At 34.4% G+C, this 20,730-nt stretch overlaps 1 protein-coding gene across 2 annotated transcripts in view; it reads right to left on the reverse strand.

Annotated features, from left to right (window-relative positions):
* The window catches only part of DMD (dystrophin), a gene marked incomplete at its 5' end in the record, with an annotated part of 2,126,456 nt that overhangs the window by 1,407,697 nt on the left and 698,029 nt on the right, over positions 1-20,730 (reverse strand). For both annotated transcript variants that reach the window (XM_082864911.1, XM_082864910.1), the window contains 2 exons: positions 4,318-4,559; positions 16,831-16,918. In XM_082864911.1, coding sequence (XP_082721037.1) covers positions 4,318-4,559; positions 16,831-16,918 — 330 coding nt within the window. The remainder of the gene's footprint in view (positions 1-4,317; positions 4,560-16,830; positions 16,919-20,730) is intronic.

The following is a 20,730-nucleotide window of genomic DNA, read 5'->3' on the forward strand; positions in this document are numbered from 1 at the left end:
ACTATGCTACCTCTAGAAAAAAGTACTTCAGGATCATTTATTGTTCAAAATGTAAAAAGCAGGAGAATTAAAATGTAAAAATTGGATCACAAGACAATTAGAAGGAAAGGAAAATTGATAGAATTATAATAATTATGAACTAAATAAAAATCTGAGCTTCCTGGAAATTAATGTAAAAAGTAAAAAAAAAAAAACAAAAAACTGTTATTTTTGGATCCATGCATACTCTTTTAGAGAGAGTAACTTTTGTCTTGGGACTGAATGAGATAAATTTATCACATGGATCCTTTCATAGTAGCAATACTACCTAATGGACAATCTATTTTTAGAAGATATAAAGATAACTTTCAGAGGAATTTTGGTATGTGATTATAACAGTATGAGTTGATTCAGGTAGGTTAACCTCTAACAATCAAATTCTTTTGGTAGGTGAAAATTAAAGACATTTAGATAAATAAGGAAGTGACCCCCATCTCTCCCATTCAAACATAAAGCCTCTCTATCAAGTGCTAGAAGGTAGAAGCATATTCATAGAAGAAGAGTAAGACAAGAGATAAAGGGTAACACTCTGTGGTTTGGATTATAGAATTACAGACATGCACTTTGTACACTAGACTTGCAAATGGTACCAATGACATCTGCCATGAAACATTTAAGAACCCGATTTACATCTGGCCAGATGTAGGGCCATCATTCTTCCTTCTTAGGGGGCTATATAATGAGTCTACAGTATAGTAAAGTATGTTCTGCAAAACAAAGGGGACTTTGAAACTAATAAAACATTTGGGCAAATGTTCAGCAGGGACCTTAAAGTTCTAAGAGTAAATCATAGGAAATATCATTTTGACCTCAAATATTTAACATTTAAAAGATGTTAACAATTACTCGTTATTTCCATAAAAGGGCCTTAGTGTGGTTGGTCCTCTAGAGTAAGGCATGTTCTCTCAGTCTGTTTATCCTTCAAAATTGTATGTTTATCTACTAGAAAAACTTGTATTTTTTCCCTCAGGAAAGGGTCCATGGATTTCTTCCAATTCTTAAAGGGCTCCCTAATCCTCAACATATTAAGAACCAGTTCTGGCAAACATTAGATTTTGAGCTAAATCTGCACCCTAATTTTAGAAACATCTCCAAATAACAGAATGTGCTGACAAACAGGATGGAGTAATTTATCTACCTATTACTAATCACAACCAAGTAATCACAATTTCAACTGTTGTGTGAATGACATGGGGCTTATCCTGCTAAGTATTTTGCCTAAGGTGATTCATCAAAGTAACAGAAACCAATGGGGCAGAAAGAAACAGTAAGGAGTGATGAAGAGGCATAGACTTCCATCATCAGAATTTGGAACTTTGTGGCTGAATGCAGAAAAAAGAAATGATTTCACTTAGGATGACTTCTCTAACCTTGAGAGAATATTTAAGATATGTAACCTCAGTGATCTCCATTCGCTCCTCAGATGAAGACCAAGGGCCTAGCATGCCCTTAGAGTCCTTGCTTTGTCTCCTATATGCTTGTCTTTTTGCCTCCATCTTTCATCTTACGCCCCCACCCTTCTATGCCCAGCATTCACATTGGCCTTATTTCAGTTATTTGGTCATTATTGCTCCCTCCCACCATGTTCCTTCTGCCTGAAGCCTCCTTCCCTGCTGTTCTCTTACTTTCAACTCAAATGTACCTGCCTCAAGGAAGTTGCCCTTGGTGGCTCTGTCAAGGTCAGGTTTTCCCTGTTAGACACTCTCCCAGAACTCTGTACCTCTGTTTAAAGCATTTGTCCCGGTGGTAATTTAACATCTGTTTGTTTAATCATTTACTTAATCTCTCTCTCTCACCTACTCTAGGTAAATGCTATGAGGGCAGGGTCAATGAATGCTCACTCTAATATTCCCTAAACTTAAGTGTCTGCCACCCCAGTGGGTCCTAAAGGTAGAAGCATCACCCTAGCAGGACTGGAAGGCAGGGCATCAAGCCAAAGAAGATTATTCTCAAACCTTAAATCCAGCGGAATTTGCCTTGTTAAATTTTGGACTTGATTAGGATCCCTTCTTTCTTCCCTATTTTTTCTCATTTTGGAATGTGAATGCCTATCCTATGCCTGTCCCACCATCATATATTGGAAGCACATAAGTGATCTGGTTTCACTGGTTTATAGCAGGAAAGAAGTTCTATTTCAGAATGAATGATATCTTGAGTCTCATCCCTATCTGATTTAAATTATGAAGAGACTTTGGACTTTAGGCTTTAGGGTTGATGCTAGAATGAGTTATGACTTTTGGACTTTGGGGGCTCGTGGCATGTAACAAGGACATAAATGGGGGGCAGGGTGAGAATCTGTGTACCAAATCATGTCCCCCAAAGTTTATGTGTTGGAGCTCTAACCCACAATGTGACTATATTTGGTGATAGGGCTTTTAGATAGTAATTAAGGTTAAATCAGTTCTTAAGTGCAGGGTCTTTATCTGATAGGACTGGTGGCCTTACAAGAAAAAGAGAAAGATTTTTTTTTCCCCTCCATGCACATGTGCCAAGGAAAGGCCAGGTGAGGACGTGGTGAGAAGGTAGCTGTCTGCAAGACAGAAAGAGAGTTCTCACCAGAAGCTGAAACCTGCCAGACCTTCATCTTGGACTTTCAGCCTCCAGAACTGTGAGAAAATAAATTTCTTTTGTTTAAGCCACCCAGTCTATGGTATTTGTTATGGCAGCCCAAACCAGCTAATACACTTAGTATCATTCTTGGCCACATTAGAGACACTGAATATGTATTTTATGGATGAATGCATTTTGTAGATGTTATTAATATCTATATCTGAATCTCAAGAAACAGGTTAAGGTACTGTCAACAGATTTTTTATCACAAGAAATAATACAGATGGAGTATTCCTCTAATTCACAGGGAAAAAAAGTCATGGATTCTATTCTTTAATAACAAAATGTATCTAGAATTACAGGGAACAGAAATTACCTATACTTGCATATTTGCCTAATAAACTAAATGCCTTGCTGTACGATATTCTTTATCCAAAAATATATTTCCTGACTTTATTTACTTCCTAGTAAAGCTGTAGGTCCAATATTTGAAGAAGAATCATCAAATACTTCAACTGATTTTCCCTTCAAAATAGCTTTGAATTTCCCCTCACTTTCTGGATTCAATACCACCTCCAAACCAACCCTGTTGCCTCTCCATCTCCAGTCTTCCATTATTTAAACCACTGTTTTCAAAGTATGCAGATTAACCCCCATTCATTGCTTTTAAAATTAAGCCCAGTCATCTCAGTTTACCATTAAGGTTCATCCTGGAAACCTTTTCATCTAACCTCTAATCAATTTCCCACTTCCCATGAAAAGTGTAACTATGCGTAGTAACAGTTTGTAGTAACTATGCAAAAAGTTCAAGCTGTTTATATTGATATATCTTGTTTATTTACATGTGCAGAATACTCATTTAGTGTCTTTCTCAGGCCCTTTTGTGTGTGCTGTGTCTTGTTTGCCCCTCCAGATATACTGCCCACCCTTCTCCTGTGACCCAGGAGAATGACATTTATAGATTAAAGCTCCTTGTCGTCTGCCTTCTGATTAAGTTTAGTTGATGGGGGCCCCTGTTCAGATTCTGGAGGCAGGGAGGAGAGCAAAGTAGGGTGTTTATTTTTCTGGCCCCACTCCTGTGTTGGTACTTGGACTGGCTCTTAAAGCTGCCTTTACAATGAGCATCTGACTCTCCTTCTGGGTTTCTGTAACTTCTCGCTCCCTGATCCTTCTTAAGTATAGTAACAGCACTGATGCTGGGTAACTGTACTATCCCTTGAGGTTCCTCTATACTCCAAGTACATATAAAAAATATTTTTGTAAAGGAACCTTCCTCGAAGTATCCTAATTTAATGGACTGTCAGTTTTAAAGATTTTCCTCATATATCCAATTATACTGTACATCAGCTGCTTCTGTTTGTGTGGATTCCACATTTTGAACATATGACTGTGTTTTGCTCTGAAATTCACCTGAGCTGCCATAAGAATTGGACAGTGCCAAATTACTGTCCATTTTCCATAGGATACGTGTGCTTCCTATACTCCAACACTGCCTCACCATTTTGAAAACTGACAAAATCAATTAACTATGTGTAACTAAGTTTTTGGGGATTCGGGCATCCATATGTTACCTATTTAAACTCATTTTCTTCGCTTATATTTTGATCTTTACTGTGTTTAATTAAACCCTTAAGAGGGAAATTTCATCATTAAATAATTTGCTATTCTTCTGGAAATTTCCAAGAAATTTCTATTGATCATGCTCCAAATAGGAGGAAACAGTCTTACCTTACAATTTTTCAACTGGCTTTTAATTGCTGTTGCCTCTGATGTGGTAGTGGGTTGGGTTTTCAACCAGTTTTCTGCAGTAGTTGTCATCTGCTCCAATTGTTGTAGCTGATTATAGAAAGTGATGATGTTGTTCTGATACTCCAGCCAGTTAAGTCTCTCATTTAGCAACTGGCAGAACTCGATCCACCGGCTGTTCAGTTGTTCTGAGGCTTGTTTGATACTGTCAGCATTAACACCCTCTAGAAAGACATATTTTATAAATATATCCACTGAAGCCACAGACTGAAAGACATTATCTGAAAACCAACATTGACTCAAGTTCCAAATTATCATCATCTGAATAATTTCAAACAAATCATTTATTTACTGATAAAGAAGTTAAAATACCACGATTTCTGATTATTGACTGTAAATTACTAGAATTGCATCTTATCAAAGAATATGAATATAGCAAAGTACTAAATAAGGATATATAAGATGTAGAAGAGTAGAAAATATTTAAATTTAAAAAAATGGTCAAAGCTCTCTGATGGTGGGGATGGAAGATTACAGACAAATAACTTTTTGGATACTTCCAAATAAATGTTAAGTATCATGTATATTATTAAACTATACTTCTAAAAAGTAACATACATTTTTATTTTTTAAAACGCCTTTGAATTAGTTGAAATGTTATTATTTGGATTTTTAAAAAAAGGAAAAAAGTGAGTATGTATAAAAAATCAATAATTCTCTGTTTATGCTACAGAAAGCCAGAAATAAGCGGACTGCCCATGAGTCCAAAGAAAGGAAACAAGCATTAGGAAAAATAATCTTTCTAATTAGAAAAAAGGTTTTCAAATTATTTACATGTCATTTACAAATGTGGAAGTTGATCTGAAAGTTTTAAAATCATTGATAGAAATATTAAAGCAGAAAAAGTCTATCGAGGGCAAAATGGAAACATAAGCATATCATTATCAACTTCAGCCTTCTGGAAAATCTAGTATGTTTTAGGGAATATGCTATGTCTTTTAACATATACCATCTTATTTAAATTTTGTCAAAATGTGATATATGACTAATGCCAATCCAATGCAAGTACAGCAATATCGCATTATTAACTCTCTAAAGTTCATAATATGTAATGTTCTTACACACACACACAGTTCACATAGTAAATTCTTTAATAAATTACACTATATAAATATATTAAATATGATATGCATGTTAAAACGTAGCTATGATAGCACTAACTTTCTAATATTTCTGAAACAATGAATATTCAAATGTTTCCTATTCCTACATATACTCGCAGATCTCAAAAGGGATCATAAGTCACTGTAAGATTCTTCCTCTAAGTTAAAGTATTTTAGGGGTAAAATGATTTAGTGAAGACCAAGTTGTCTAGGAGAATCTTCTTTTATGAATGCCCATTTTACACAACTTTCTGGTAATGTGATTTAGTTAACTGACAAGTTATTACGTTATTAAAACGTGAAGACCATCTCTAGCAAATGTGAGGCTTGTGGTTCTGCTAACTTGTACATGCCTCCCACTTCACTCTTTTTAAAGAATAAAAAGACATGGATTTGAAGTCAACAATTTTATTCTCCTTTACTTTCCTCTGCTCAGATACCTAATTTTCATTTTGTTGTAATTCTGTCATGCTGCCAAACCACGTCTCTCAATCCATTTGAAACACAACTCTTAACTTCGCTCATTTCAGAATTTGACACTAGCCAGGATGACATTGGAGAAAACAAACTTCACAAATATCGTTGGCAACGATCTTTTTCCTCCTTCTTTGCCTGATATATTTTTGAAAAAAATTAATTGAAGGGCTTCCCTGGTGGCGCAGTGGTTGAGAGTCCGCCTGCCGATGCAGGGGACATGGGTTCGTGCCCCGGTCTGGGAGGATCCCACATGCCGCGGAGCGGCTGGGCCCATGAGCCATGGTCGCTGAGCCTGCATGTCCGGAGCCTGTGCTCCGCAACGGAAGAGGCCACAACAGTGAGAGGCCCCGCGTACCGAAAAAAAAAAAAAAATTAATTGAAAAACTGAAGAGCAAAAAGTTAATATATGTATATTTCTATATATACAGCTATAAAAGGCAGCCCATGGTTTGCAGGAGCTAAATATTCCTCTAATACCCTCCCTAACAGCTAAGGAAGTGACTGGTTTTATTGAGACATCTGGATGTGTTGTGGGATATTCTGTTTGGGATAATTTGGTTTTGAGCAGTGACCAAGAATTATACTAAAATATGTTCTGAGGGATGCCACTAAGAAACTATAGTTGTAAAATGATCATGTTTGTCACAAAGTATAAGGGAAGAATCCAAATCTCCGGTCATATAGGCACTCAGTTTGAGAAAAAATACTACAATAAAATGCTGATATTATTGCTGGAAAATGAAAGGGAACAATTTAAAAGTACACAGGATAGAAACTGTAAATTATGTTAGAAAATGATTCAAAAATGTGCCATGGATCTAAATGACCAGATGTTTAAGAGAAATATTTTCAGCATATATTAAATGTGAATAGGCACTTACAAGAAGGAAGTCAGTCCTTGGTAGTCCAAGTCCATGACAGGCAAACAAGAGATGCTAAAGTAAATTAAAAGTACTGATGGAACGATGCTGGATTGAATTTATTTAGCATTTGTCCAAATGATAAGAGAATACAGAGAAAATTGTCTCACCGTCCCTGAGGTCAACCATATGAAAACCCCTTAGCAATTGTAAAAATAAAATCATAAATTAATTTTAATAAGAATAATGCATGTTAATTTAATCAGCAAAATACAAATCAAACTATAATGAAGTATCAATAAGTTCTATGGTACCTATTAAAATCCAGAGCTAGAATTTAATTACTCCTTCTTCATTACCCAAAACTATCAGTTCAGTATGTCGTGCCCCAAAAATGTCCAGATGCTAAACACTGCTGCAAAAGGAATTAATATAAATGAGAAAAGTGAATTTAGTACAAATCCACTATGAAATCTACATACTCTCCACTTAAGAGCATATTGATTTTTATAACCGAATAAAGGGAATTAAAATATAATAATAGGTAAAAGAAGGATCTCCTTATTAGGATAAATGGTAAAAGCAGGCAAAAGGGTATAAAAGTTCACAGCAAAAGCTCCGGTATTTAGGCAGACCTGAGTTCAAATTTGGTCCCTGGCCCCCATCACTGCTTTACTAAATGAGTGAACTGGGTTCAGTTAGGTCATCACACTGGGCCTCATTTTTCTTATCCATAGATTGAGAATTGACATGTACACACAGCTATATTTAAAATAGATAACCAACAAGGACCTACTGTATAGCACAGGGAACTCTGCTCAATATTCTGTAATAACCTAAATGGGAAAAGAATTTGAAAAAGAGTAGATACATGTATATGTATAACTGAATCACTCGGCTGTACACCTGAAACTAACACAACATTGTTAATCAATTATACTCCAATATGAAATAAAAAGTTAAAAAAATACAATTGACCTCATTGGACACCTATCAGGGTTCTTAGTTAACATATATGAATTGTTACTCCAAGCATGACATATACTAGGCAACCAATAAATATTAGTCAATGTTAATATAAAGAAATGAAAAAGAACATGCAGGAAACAAGGAAAAGAAACCAGATCTTTCAAACGGTAAATTAGGGAGAGGGCGAGTCTTTTTAATTACTGAAAAGGGTCATTTATGAAAAATAATAAATACTTTTTAAAGATAGTAATTTTATATAATATGGCACTAATATGGGATATAGAAAGTATATTTATACACTTTTAAGAGAAATTATATCAATCAGTGATGAATCCATAAGTTTATTAGGGAATCTTGGAATAATTGGTCATAAATCTGTAATCATTTGAAATTAAAGTTACACAGGATAGCCATGCTAAAAGTTAAAAACAGAAATTTCTAGATGTCACTGGTGAAGATATGATTTTGACTGCAGAAAATCAGACATTTTATTTATTAACGATTTGTATGGAAATACTGTATTATTTCATATATGAATATGCTTCCTGCTCAACTAGAGTATAACCTGTCTTTCTAAACTATAAACCCCCCTAAGAAAAATCTCTCCACTGGCAGTATCTGATAGAATTCTCAGCTTAGAGTAGGTATGAAATAAATACACTTTACTTTGTGAACTCACCCAACACCAAATCGATATCTTACTTCATACGAATACAAACATTAGGGGAGCAATAGCCACAGACACGAAAAGCCAAACACAAGACGCATGCAGTCTCTCTTGCTTCAAGTTTGCTTTAAAATACTTGGGGGAGGGATCAACAGCACTGTCCCAATGTCACATTACTTAATGTGTGTCTCTCAAACTAAAATTAGAAATGCCATTACTTCAACTTCATCAATTAACTGGCCATCTATTATCCAGTCCTAATGAGATTATGAGAAAGTCCCTTAAAACTTTTGCAGAATAAAGGTACTAAGTGTTTCCCCAGCAAATACTATGAATAATTTTATTATTATATATAATTGTTTTATGTGTATTTCATAGAATTATGCTTCTTAACTGAAAATTTTAAGTTTCATGACAGTTGGTAAGTATAAATATCTGCAAAGTTTTAAGTATCAATCATTTGAGCATCTGTTTTTCTAAGTTTTTGTTAGCTACTTAAGAATACAAACACTAACTCACCAGGCATTATGAACAATACTTATGGAAACCATTTTGTACCAGCACATTAGAATCTCAGGGATAATGGATCATTATCCATTCACATCTCATATTCTAAACAACCCCCGAAATAGTCTATGAATAAATATATCGCACGCAGAGGAAATGGATCATTACTTGAAGTGCATCCATTAATTTTATTACTTGTGTACAGTGCATAACAGACTGTTAGAATAATTTTAATTGTGTACCACCTTCCATGGAAGTACTTCAAAACTGCCACTTAAAGTGAAGTATTCCTCATCGAGTATATTCAGCATTAGCCATAAGGTCAGGGTAGAATAATGCAGAAACCTGTGTTTTCAGAGCTCTTGAATTAGAAGAATATTTGGAATGAAAACTTAAAATAAAGTTGCTAATAAACAGTCCCTATTTTTGTTGCATATTAAATGAGGGTCATTGCAAATACATTTGGCATTCAATATAACAGCCTAAAATATGACAGAAATTTAATTAGAGTCCATGAAAATGAGGTCTGAGTATTATAGGCTAATTCTAGAGGTGTTTCTGGTGACATTAACTTTTATACAACTGCCACATCATCTTATTTTAAAAATAGCTTTTAAAAAAAGGTTGACATAAAATTCATATCCCTAATAAGAATACATAAATTTATGAATATAACTTTTTTCATTTTTTCTCTTTCTAAACAGTATTGAATTGTAAGAGCAAAAAGTCAGATTCCTACTCATATTTTTTTTAACATCTTTACTAGAGTATAACTGCTTTACAATGGTGTGTTAGTTTCTGCTTTATAACAAAGTAAAGCAGTTATACATATAAATACATCCCCATATCTCTTCCCTCTTGCATCTCCCTCCCTCCCACCCTCCCTATCCCACCCCTCTAGGTGGTCACAAAGCACCGAGCTGATCTCCCTGTGCTACGCGGCTGCTTCCCACTAGTTATTTTACGTTTGGTAGTGTATATATGTCCATGCCACTCTCTCACTTTGTCCCAGCTTACCCTTCCCCCTACCCGTATCCTCAAGTCCATTCTCTAGTAGGTCTGCATCTTTACTCCCGTCTTGCCCCTAGGTTCTGCATGACCTTTTTTTTTTTTAGATTCCATATATATGTGTTAGCATACAGTATTTGTTTTTCTCTTTCTGACTTACTTCACTCTGTATGAGACTCTAGGTCCATCCAACTCACTACAAATAACTGTTTCGTTTCTTTTTATGGCTGAGTAATATTCCATTGTATATATGTGCCACATCTTCTTTATCCATTCATCTGTTGATGGGCACTTAGGTTGCTTCCATGTCCTGGCTATTGTAAGTAGAGCTGCAATGAACATTTTGGTATATGTCTCTTTTTGAATTATGGTTTTCTCAGGGTATATGCCCAGTAATGGGATGGCTGGATCGTATGGTAGTTCTATTTTTAGTTTTTTAAAGAACCTCCATACTGTTCTCCATAGTGGCTGTATCAATTTACATTCCCACCAACAGTGCAAGAGGATTCCCTTTTCTCTACACCCTCTCCAGCAATTTATTGTTTGTAGATTTTTTGATGATGGACATTCTGACCGGTGTGAGATGATATCTCATTGTAGTTTTGATTTGCATTTCTCTGATGATTAATGATGTTGAGCATTCTTTCATCTGTTTGTTGGTAATCTGTATATCTTCTTTGGAGAAATGTCTATTTGTTTTTGTGACTAATTTTCCACAACAACAGTGATCACTTAAATTTCCTCCCTTCACACACATATACACACACACCGGGCACAGAGTCTTTTCCTTTGGAGATTAAACGAAGAAAAATGTGTCTGTCAATTAACATTTATTGAGTGTGAACTCTGTGTAGACCATTATCTCAAGTGTCACATGGAAAAACAGGAAACATAAATCAAACTGCCCAGAACTCAGGAAAAAGTAACAGAAGAGGAAATGGGTACAACCATGGAAAGCTACTCATTCATGGTGGGGAGGATGAACCGCTACACACAGTACCATTTCCATGCCCCAATGATGTACAGAGCAGCTACAAAATCTCTTCCCATTAAAATACACAATTAGAATAGTTACTGCCACTGAAAATCCTTCACAATGATGTGAAAAGATAATGGGAGGTTTGCCTCTGAGGTGAGCCAAACTGACCCCAATCCCTGCCCTTACCCATCTGACAAAGTTCTGTCGAAATTCAAATAACACCATTCATGTAAAGTACTTAATGAACTTTAAACCAAAATATTAAGTTACAGTTCCATACTTAATATTATAGATAAAAGGAGCCCTTGTCTGTGTTATCAGTCTGTGCTATTTAATTATAATCCTTAGCAGACTTACTATTAGGTATCACCTTAAACACTATAACACTCATCGGATGATGGTTTTGAAACGTTCTTTTAGCCTGATATACTAATAATTACTACTATTATTTAAACATTTCCTTAATGTGATTGTCTTCAGGCTCTTAATTAACACACAGAAAACTACAATTAGAAATTCAAAGTGAAGCACAATTTAATGTAGAAAACATCACGAACCCTATTAGATAATTATAGTATCTCCTCTGGAAATTGTGGTGAAACCATTTTATAGCTTAAGAAAGGGGAAATTGAGCTATGCTTATATGTTTTCAAATGAATGTTTGTTTGTTTGTCTGTGATAGGTAAGAAGTGGATTTATTTAGAGAGAAACACCCTCCACAGACAGAGTGTGGGCCACCTCAGAAGGTGAGAGTGGACTTAGGAGAAACATACTCCACAGACAGAGTGTGGGCCATCTCAGATGGTGAGAAATGCACCAGGGTATGGGGTTGTCAGTTTTTATAGGAGTGGGTAATTTCATAGGCTAATGAGTGGGAGGAGTATTCCAGCTATTTTAGGAAGGGGCAGGGATTTCCAGGAATTGGGCCACCACCCAATTTTTAATTCTTATTGTTTTGGAACTGTCATAGCACCTGTGAGTGTGTTATTTAGCTTGCTGATGTGAGCATATACTGAGGCTCAAGGTGTAGTGGAAAAAGTCGACTTGTCTGCCATCTTGGACCCATCAAATTAATGTTTTGATATAACATTTTTGGTAATTTCAATATTAATAAAGGAAAACGATTTATTGAAACCAAGCTTTTTTTTTGTAATATCTGACTGATAAGGAGACTATATATTTGAATCAAGAACATTATTTTACAAAAAGAATTAAAAATGAAGTCTAATTGTAAATAGATAAAAACAAGTAAGCACATTTTTAGGTATAAAAATGTTCTAGATTGTCCTGAAGTCCCATAATCTCACTCAAAAGATGAAAATCTTTTGCTCTAAAGTATGCAGATCAGTTAAAAAAGTAAAATAAAATCTTAGGAATCCGGATTAATTAATAATCAATACTATTGATACAGTAGCAAGATTCTTTACCATATTTAGTTACTAAAATTCTCTAAAATTTTATTTTATGTCATTTTGTGTTTAAATATAAAAATAAATCTTAAAGAAGGTTATATTGTATATTTTTTAAATCTAAATAAATAAAATTTTGGAAATTCTCCTTCTCAGTATAACACAGCTACCAGAAACATAGGTACATCACTAGGTACCCTATCTAGTCTCCCATTTACTCTCATTAAAGTTCTAGGATGTGAATAATTTGTTGAGACTAAGGCTGTGATACTAATCTTATATACTGACAATAAGCTTCATAAAGATTCTACCTGTGAAAAATTTCTCCAGTAAGAGGAGGACCTCTCCACCATCCAACACTTTATCACACTGTTCCCCATACTTATCCAATCAATTGATTTTGATATAGGAGCAACAAATTAATGTTAGTTAAAAAAAAACAGTTAAAGGCCCGTGTACTGCCAAAAAAAAAAAAAAAAAAAAAAAAACAACAGTTAAAGAGATAAATCAGTCAAAATTATACCAAAATTCCATGTCAAAGTCCCAAAAATACATTTTTTAGATAACACTCTCTGTTAGTAGCACTGTAAGCCTCCCAATTTAGTCTATTATGATCATGAAGATCCTTTACATTCTTCTAAAAGAACTGGGACACCTATAAGAAAAATGTTCATGTATAGCTTTAATGTATGCAAATAATTTACGCAATCTCTTTTTTGATTTAAATCCAAACAAATTAATAATAATCTCTTACTGAATATCCCTGCATATTATTCAAATATAAATCATTCTACTGCAAAATTCAAATTTAGTTGATACTAAAACTTATAGTATATTTAATATTAACTGTATTTTAATATTCTTCATATAACACTTTGCATTTGACAAAATGCAGCCAAAACAAAAATTATCTTCTAATTGATCATAACGTCTATGTAACCGTGCAAAACTAAATGTGCTACAAGAAACAGTGTTTTCAGGACATGCAATTGATTTTTAACACAACCTTGCAACATCGAATGAAAGCCATTTCTCCTACATTGGCAACATGGTAACCTCTGCATTTTAAACCATTTTAAGACCCTACTCCACTCCCTGTTTCTCAGCACCTTTCTTAAATTCATTCAAGAAATGCCTTCAGGACTAACAGATTTTGTTTTCTGCATTTCTTAAGTGGTGCTAAAAATTTATGCTTTCAGTAGCTATTTAAAAATGGCCAAAAGTGATTTGAAAATATGTTTGATATACCATTTGTGGTCAAAACTGATGTAAAATATAAGCAGTGAGGAATTTTTTTGCATGTCTTAGAGTTTCATTCTGAAGGAAAAATTAAGAGTTCCAAAATCATTCTAGATACTTTAAAACATGCTCTAATCTTATGGCAAATTATTCTAAGTAGAAAATTCAGTTTCCTGTGTGTGTGTTTGTGTGTGTGTGTATATACATATATAAAACATAGTTTATGAAATGCTTTCTTTAAAATATAATAGCTAGGGGCTTCCCTGGTGGCGCAGTGGTTGAGAGTCCGCCTGCCGATGGAGGGGACACGGGTTCGTGCCCCGGTCCGGGAAGATCCCACATGCCGCGGAGCAGCTGGGCCCGTGAGCCATGGCCGCTGAGCCTGCGCGTCCGGAGCCTGTGCTCCACAACGGGAGAGGCCACAACAGTGAGAGGTCCGCGTACCGCAAAAAAAAAATAAATTTTATATATATATATATATATATATATATATATATAAATAATAGCTATATTTATGCTCATCTCCATACATACTTTTAAACTATGAATATATGTTAAAAGTTGTTGTCATGGGAAAACATACATAGAATGTATATGTATTTGTATTACTTGCATAACATTATAACATTGTACAAGAATGATCTGCCTTTATCTTAATTGTTAAGGATAAGATATGTGGTTAAATGAATAGACATTTACATGAGGTCATAAATGAAGTACCATGATTCAGCTGTCATTTTCCTTTCTATAAACAAAAGAACAAGAATGTGTATGTTTTATATGGTTATGAGTTTTATTACAACTCCACAGCCACACTTGAGAAAGGAAATCCTGAACTTGTAAATTTAAGAGCTTTACTGAGATAACTGTTGGGAAATCTGGTTTAGAGAAACCTCAATCTGTCTTTCAACTTCATGAACCACATCAGTAAACTCTATTTTTTGGCTCTATGTTGGTGGAGCAATTGTAATATAGGGTTGGGGGGCGCCCTCTGAAATATACCTGGAGAGGTACTCCAGGCACATATTGTGCATCTGGCTTAACTCACAATTTGCTCAAACAATCAAATAAAATAAATACTATGCAATTTCTTCTGTGAAAGACAAAACAAAAAGGAACAAAATATAAGTTTGAATCTTGGAGTCTACTTTTTAGTAATTATGTAAATTGTTCGATTAAATGGAGCAGAGCAGAAGTATCTATGCTCTAGTTATAGCCCAATTTTGAACCTAATCACATATCACTTAGACCAAATCTTTATTAGCATAACAAATGAGAAGCGTAAAATTTGATCAATACAGTCAACCAATGAGGAATGTCTCACATCGCACCCCTACCCCTTACTGTGCTTTGCTTTCTACAGAAATTATAATTTTCCTTCAGAAGTATTATTATCTTCTGACCAAAATTACCAATGTCATTATCTCAATTACTGCCTTAATTTTGCTTTGCTAAACAGAATTTAATCAGTCAATTAATATTTATTACAGACCTAGTATATGCCCTGATTTTTCTTCATGCTTCCAAAATTTAAAGCTATAAGGGAAATAATCTAGAAAATTATGTTATCACTAATCATATGATCATTTTAACCCTGTATGTAATTTCATCACAAAAAATCATTACCTTCATTTCTAAATTTTAACTTCTTTTTGAATAATTCAGTTTATGCTACTATCAGATAATCTGAGTTAAGGTATACTTGATATTTGATTATGAAATGAAACCATTTAAAAGTAGAGATTATTTAAAAGTATAGATTTTACATCACTTTATAAAAATGAAAAAGTGATAATGCAGTTCCTCGGGGGAAATTATATAATAGTTTAAGGATAATTTTTTAGATCATATAATTTTATTTAACATGAATATGCCGTTGTCAAACTCATCAGTTAAACCATCCAGCAAACATGCGTCTAAAAAACAACCTTGGGGCTTCCCTGGTGGCACAGTGGTTGAGAGTCCGCCTGCCGATGCAGGGGACACGGGTTTGTGCCCTGATCCGGGAAGACCCCACATGCCGTGGAGTAGCTGGGCCCGTGAGCCATGGCCGCTGAGCCTGCGCATCCGGAGCCTGTGCTCCGCAATGGGAGAGGCCACAACAGTGAGAGGCCCGCGTACCGCAAAAGAAAAAAAAATAAAAAATAAAAATTTTTTAAAAAATAAAAAGCAATCTTTTTCTGTATTTTTCATCTTCTATATATTCATTAACTTGTTAACCCAATCCTCAGCTGTCATATTTGCTTGTTTTTATTTTTAACCAAATACAGTCAGGGGGCTCATTAGAAGAAGAAAATGAATTGACTTCCTAGGAAGATCATTGAATTTTTTAATGCCAACATGGCAATTAAGGCAAAAAATAATTCATACACAGAATTTATGCCCCAGAATGCAGGCAGGTACTGGAAAAAGCTGACATGCATAACAAAAACATTTGTTACATTTGCTTATGATATTCTTGTAAACATATCCTTTGAAAAATAAAATAAACCTTGTTTAGAAATAGCATTACCCCTGATTTTCATAAATTACTTACACCTACTTATACTTATAGAAATGAATATAATAGTATAACAATGACAATTAAAAAGTTTGTTTACAATTGACGTCAATAACATTTTGTTCAGACAGCTTTTGAGGTACCAAGTGTTAGCAATAATTAATTTTAATTCATTATTTAAAAATATGTTTTGCTAGCTTTGTACTTTTACCTCACTCAGAAGTAGGTGAAGTTAAAAAAAAAAAAAAAAGTTCCCCTGAGGAGACATTTTCTTTTAAACATGTTAAAAAATGAAAAGCAACATAGAAAATAAATACCTTAGCAAACAGGTATGGAAAAAATATACTGCAAAATTATTTTAAATCAGATTATAATCACTTTACGTATATTATATGATTGCTTACATTTCCAATTATTTCTGCAAATCTTGTTTTCTTAAACCATTTGGACAAATGCTAGCAGGATTTGCACTAAAACTGATTTCTCGGCAGCAGATTGATACAATATTCTACCACAAGCCATTTTCTTCCATTGGACTCAAAGTTGAATTTCCTCTAATAATTTGCTTAGCACTAAGAAAGAATAATAAAAGCTCACAAACTCACTTTAAATTTTCATTCAGGTAGGGCTTGTCTGATATAATTCTGCTGATAAACATGAACCTATGTGTTTATCAAATCCCTAAGAAGATTATCTAAATCAACTCTGTGTAATTACCATTCAGCATCTGTTCCACCAGGGCCTGAGCTGATCTGCTGGCATCTTGCAGTTTTCTGAACTTCTCGGCTTTTTCTCGCTCTATGGCCTGCAGCATGATAGCAAAGGTGAGTATTCAATAAAAGGATTGTGAAACTGTACAGTAATTATAACTTCCACTTGCCCTTTCAAGCCTTAAGATATTTCACTCTGTCAGCTTATCATGTGAATCTAAAGATTTTTTTCTCAAGTTCTTGGCACTAGAAGCATCAAAATGGCAATGAATCACAAGCCATTTTCATACTGAATTGTTATTCTTTGTAATAAGATGTCTACTCTTAACTTTTTTTACGTAATAGTTTCTGAGGCATTGTAAGTTAAGACTGCCTCCCAAAAAAAGAACCAACAAAGGCAAATCATAACAATGAAATGATAAAGTGTCAGATAATTAAAATGAAATTTATCTTTTAAAAATACAACACTGATAATGCTAACATAAGTATATAGTCTTTATTAAAAATCAAACAGAAAATCCAGTAAGTGTATACAATAGGAAAAAAGTATACTAGCATAAATAATTTACCAAAAAAAACCCCATATTTATCTAAGTACAAGACTGCGGGTTAATTTCTCTCTCTAGGATTGTCAAAGTACTCCCATTTCAAGGAAAATTAGATTCAGTTTCATAAAGCTTTCTAAATTCCTTTGTTCATTTCTCCTAACCAGAGTTAACTTTTGAACAACAAAAACACAATTACTTAACAAAATGTAGCATGTGATACTGCTGCATCTAGCTAATAATGTCTCTACAGAGACAATTTTAAGCTATGATTCAGTAGAACTATATTACTATAGTCATTAAAACCTGTGGCTATAACAATATGTTATATGTCCTAAACCTAACAACCTGCAGAAAAAGCAAGCTATAATGTATTTAACATATAGTGAGACATTATTTTTGTGATTTAATAGTGGCATTATACAAAGATTTCACTTGAGTTTGTGGCAGGAGGTTATTCTACATCAGACTGCTTTTTAAAACTTTTAGATCTATAGGCATTTAAACAAATATTCCAAAGTTTAATTGGAATTGGAATACAGGTGGGAGGCATATAATTGATACATGCACACTCCGTGGAGCATCGTTCAGTAGAACTTCCTGCAAGGATGGACATATTCTGTATCTGCACTATCCAATACATCCCACTAGCCACGCGTGGGTACTGAGTGCTCAAAACATGGCAAGTATGACTGGGGATATTAATTTTTAATTTAAGTTAATCTAATTTAACTTAAATTTTAAAAGTTACAATGTGTCAAGTGTCAATTGTAATTGCACAGCGCAGATCTAGTGTCTTCCCTCTGAAAGCAAATAGTTAAAGACAGACAGATAAGATAGGTAGACATAAATACAGATATATACAATATGCCAACATCACAAACACTGTCAGAGAAGTAAGTAATCATCTTGACTGGACTATTCCCCGAGCACACCGAATGCTGGAAATGTTCATAAAATAATCCATATATTTTTAAATATTTAAAAAGATTCTCCAATTTAAAGAAGTAGTCACAAGTGAACAGAGAGCTCTTTAAGTTTATTTTAAAAGGAGTTCATGAACTAAAATTACTGGATTTAAGGTCAAAGAGTGCAAAATGCTAAAAGAGCCTATAGACAATACAATACATCCAATCAGGAAAAACTGTAATATACAAGAAAACAAATTAAAATTTAGCACAATAAATGAAATACAACACTATAAAAGGACAGCCTTTTTTAAAAAGTATTTATAGACTAGCTGGAATATATACGTTTTAAATTATGCCATCAAGGGCAGCAAATGAGAACTCAGTTTCATCTCATCAGTAGCAAAACTCCAAAGGTAATAGAAACATTTTACTATCTTGGATTCTACTTGAAAATTTCCAAGTACACAGACTATGGTGCTTGGGGATTATATGCTCCCAGGATGCCGCATCAATTAGCAGGTGAAACTTCTGGGTTATCTTGAAAGTGAGCTTCACAAAGACATTACTGAATTGTTTACACAAGTGTGTACAGAACCAAGGAAAGTTCTAGCTTGCTACTTGAACTGAAAAGTCCATGAAAATAAAGTAGCCACAATATACTGTTAAAGGTAAGAACCTAGACGAAGCTCCAAAATTCACATATTCTTAATTCTCGACTTTGGTCTTCTAAATTCTCTGTCCTTAGCATCTAATTGGCACACGTTTCCCAATACTTTAAATTTGTTCTCCATTAAAAGGTAAATGCTATCTGCAAAGGACTCTGAGCATTTAGAAGAGAAAAATAAGCACATTCTAAGTAAATATATAATATTCAAATATTTACAACTACCAAGAGCTACAGCGGGATGTGGGGCATCTCAAATTTTAACTACATCAGCTCAAAAAAAAGAGAAAATAAGAAAAATACTTGTACTACAACAAAATGACAACAAGAACAATGAGAACAAACTGGTGTTCTTTGAGTTAAACAGTTTTAGAATTATCCTTTTCTAACACAGTGGCTTCTATGTTATCTACATTGAGTTTTGTTTTGTTTGTTTTTTTAATATGAAATTATATGAAGAGTAGAATCAGAATACCATCTTGTCTTTATAAATGATGAAAAGATTATCAATGGCCTCCTTAATGTCATGATCATAATCTCTTTATTCTAAGCATCTAATGGAATAATCAATTAGTATTACTAACAGAGAGACAAACATAATTGAATATCTCAGGGGTAATATTTGAGCTTAAATACCTTGTTTGGTTAGCCACATTATTCCAATTATTCTAATTTATATAACAATAACCACCATCATCACCACAACAAAACAGTAATCTCTGGAGTAGGTACTATTATTCTCCCAATTTGACAGAGGAGGAAAGCGAGGCACAGAGAGGTCTGTGAAACATTTGAAAACACTGAGATAACCGTGATAAAAATGGAATACCTTACACTGTGTACCAAATTACTGTGTATTACATGATTTCATATGTATTTCATAATAATTCTGTGAGATAGAATCAGCATTATTTTATCCTATTTTACACAAGAGAAAATTGAGCGCAAAGAAGATTAAGTCATATATCCAAGATCATTGAAGTAGAGGCAATTTCCTAGTGGTCCAGTGGTTAAGATACTGCACTTCCATTGCAGGGGGCATGCGTTCAATCGCTGGTCCTGGTCGGGGAACTAAGATCCCGCAAGCCACACGGTGTGGCCAAAAAAAGAATCATAGAAGTAGAAAGTTTTAGACGAATATTAGAACCCTGATGATCTAGTTACAAGTTAAGCTCTCTTTCAAACATACTCTGCTGCTTCTAGGGGTATTTCAATGAAGATGAATCAAACAGATTTGAACATATCTTATTCCAACTCACAGTAAAAGTAACCTGATAGTTTGGATGTAGTCAGGGATGATATTCAAAATATTTACCCATTAATGCAGCATGGGCACCAAGGTATCAGAAGGAATGCCTGGCCACTCGGTATGGACACTGACAGTCTATAGGCTCATTGGCAACTGTGTACAGCTCAATTACTGTACCCCATTGCCGATGTATACTACTTGCAAACTGAGTAACTGCTGCATAAATAGAGATACAGGTCTGAGAAAGAAGCAGTAGCCTCCGCATATTTGTCAATGTTTAGATGATACCTGGGTTCTGATAAGCAACAACATTTTAAAGAAGAATATTGGAAAATTAAGAGAAAAACTGACATAAATGTGCCTTGAGGAGTATGAACAAGACAGTGAAGAGCCCAGAAAACTTCATTTCAGACACACCTCTAGATAGTTGATTACAAATGAGAAAATTTAGGGTAGCAAGGAGACAGGAAAGAAGGTAATGAAAAGTTTTGGAGTCACTCTGTTCTCAGGTGGTTCGAATTCTGTCCCCACTGCTTAC

The sequence above is a fragment of the Leucopleurus acutus genome (genome assembly GCF_964270905.1).
Source record: "Leucopleurus acutus genome assembly, chromosome: X".
In the NCBI taxonomy this organism is placed as follows: domain Eukaryota; kingdom Metazoa; phylum Chordata; class Mammalia; order Artiodactyla; family Delphinidae; genus Leucopleurus; species Leucopleurus acutus.